This window comes from Apaloderma vittatum, unplaced genomic scaffold, assembly GCF_000703405.1.
Source record: "Apaloderma vittatum isolate BGI_N311 unplaced genomic scaffold, ASM70340v1 scaffold2829, whole genome shotgun sequence".
Classification (NCBI taxonomy): domain Eukaryota; kingdom Metazoa; phylum Chordata; class Aves; order Trogoniformes; family Trogonidae; genus Apaloderma; species Apaloderma vittatum.
Window position 1 is genome coordinate 37,113 of NW_009735628.1, and position 2,361 is coordinate 39,473.

The 2,361-nt window shown below is 49.6% G+C and overlaps 1 protein-coding gene across 2 annotated transcripts in view; it reads left to right on the top strand.

Annotated features, from left to right (window-relative positions):
- A1CF (APOBEC1 complementation factor) overlaps nucleotides 1–2,361 on the top strand; it is a 20,033-nt gene that overhangs the window by 10,629 nt on the left and 7,043 nt on the right. For both annotated transcript variants that reach the window (XM_009876636.1, XM_009876637.1), the window contains exons 6-7: nucleotides 474–571; nucleotides 1,493–1,763. In XM_009876636.1, coding sequence (XP_009874938.1) covers nucleotides 474–571; nucleotides 1,493–1,763 — 369 coding nt within the window. The remainder of the gene's footprint in view (nucleotides 1–473; nucleotides 572–1,492; nucleotides 1,764–2,361) is intronic.

A 2,361-nucleotide genomic window follows, 5' to 3' on the forward strand; every position in this document is an offset into this window, starting at 1 on the left:
GGGCGTAGAAGAGAAGAACAAGGAGCCATTTCCATTTGAATTCTTCTGGGTAATCACAGAGGTGGAAGGAATATTCTATACACTTAAGAAACCATGGAGACGGTGACCATGGGGTGACATTATCTGTAACTCACCAAATCCTGGGCTGTCCTGTGTCCTCCTCAGATATCTTTGTGGTCTGTCACAGAAGAGAGACACAAGACCAAGGTAGCAATTTGGACAGGAGAAAAACACTCAAGTCTAGTGGGACTTGAGTGTCTGACCCCAAATACTTCTAGTTTGCCTTTTAATACTGTAACCATTCTATGCTTTCACATGGCATATACCTCCTAAGAGGTAAGAAGACACTGTCATCTTTTACCCTTGGCCAGCCTTTGCTCTCTGAGGGCTCGTAGCCCAACCCAGTCGCTCTTTCAGATCCGTATTTTCCGGCTAATACCCTCTTCTAACCAATATTCCAACGTTTTCTGCAGGTGCAGTAGAGAGAGTAAAGAAAATCAGAGACTACGCATTTGTGCACTTTAACAAAAGAGAATATGCGGTGGAAGCTATGAAAGCCTTGAATGGGAAGGTAAAGCTGCTGCAAATGCTGATTTTTCAGGGTTTTGTGAAGCTGAAACAAGGCTGCCTAGTTTAATAGCTACAAAAGCATCATGATGGTGGTAGCCTTAATTCCCCTTTGCAGGCTGCTTTTATACTTCCAAATTCATTTTTCAGCAGCTCTGATGTGCACAAACTTTTGATTTTTGGCTTCTTGCTCCTTGCATTTGTGCTAAACATTTGCCCAGCTCAGACTGGAGGAGATCACTCTTCAGAAAAGAATGAAAAGAATTAAAAAAAAAAAAAAAAAAAAAGCAGAGCAAAGCCAAAACAAGGACTAGCAAATGAGAGTTTACATGCTCCCTTGGCTCACGCTCACATCCTTGTTCCACATCTGCGAACCAAAACACTCGCGAGGCAGTGTGTGAATGGCAAACTGGGACAAACAAGGTCAACCCAATCCCCAGACTCAGAAGTGGATTTGCAAGGCGGTTGCTGTATTTAGTAGTTCTTGCACGGCATGTCATTCACGGCACGGTAATGCAAGAGCTGTTCCCAAAGAGGTGTTAGCCCCACTCTTATTTTTAGCGCTACTGGTCTTCTCCATGGAAGCACGTATAATCTCACTGACTTACATGATGCTTTGCAGGGAAGCGAAGCCTTTTAAAGGCTTCACAACTGTGCTAATTTGGTTAAGGAGCCTCTCCTGGCTGGGGTCAGGGCTGAATGCTCTCAGTGCATTAAGCTTTCACCCAGTCCATGCCTTCTTCCACCCCTGGAAGGGAGATTTTGGCTGGTTTTGGGTGCTTTTCCCCACCCTCCCATTCCATTAACAAACCGTGTGGGGAAACTGCCTCCCAAGACAGGAAAATTCCTGCGCACTTCGGGGACTTACGCTTGTGCTCTCTGCCCACGCGCTCTCTCTCTCTCTCCCCACCACCCTGGCATGAAGGTGCTGGATGGGTCCCCGATCGAGGTGACGTTAGCCAAACCAGTTGACAAAGACAGCTACGTCAGATACACCCGGGGCACAGGTGGCAGAGGTACCATGCTGCAAGGAGAGTACACCTACACCTTCGGACACATCTACGACCCTGCCACCGCCTACCTGGGCGCCCCGGTTTTCTATGCACCCCAAGCCTACGCCGCTGTCCCCAACCTCCACTTTCCTGGCACCAAAGGGCTCAGCAACAGGAGCATCATTCGGCCCCCCTCCGTCCGAGGTAACTCCCGTCATGCCAATATTCAGCTCTTAGCCAAAAAGATCTCCTCCAGGGCTTGGGTGGCTGCCCCCTAGGCTCGTGTTGAGGGGCTTGGCTTTGCTTCTATGCACCCCAAGCCTACGCCGCTGTCCCCAACCTCCACTTTCCTGGCACCAAAGGGCTCAGCAACAGGAGCATCATTCGGCCCCCCTCCGTCCGAGGTAACTCCCGTCATGCCAATATTCAGCTCTTAGCCAAAAAGATCTCCTCCAGGGCTTGGGTGGCTGCCCCCTAGGCTCGTGTTGAGGGGCTTGGCTTTGCCCTGGATGCTGGATCCCTTTCAGACAGGGAGGGAAAACACAGCTTTTGGACTCTGTCCTTCCCTGAGGTGTAGCAACCTTCCAGCAGACTAAGCAGGGCATGAAGAAGATAACCATTTTCCCAGAGCAAGCCTGAAAGAGCTTCCAGATTGCCCTCGGTCCAGTGTAAATAAACCACGAATCCTCCTGGTTTCGTCCCAGTAGGGAAGCCCAAATAAACCCATCTTCCTCTTCTCCCCTTCAGAACTAACTCCCTTAACCAGCCACCAGCACAGCCCTGCGATCTTTCGTGTTTGCTC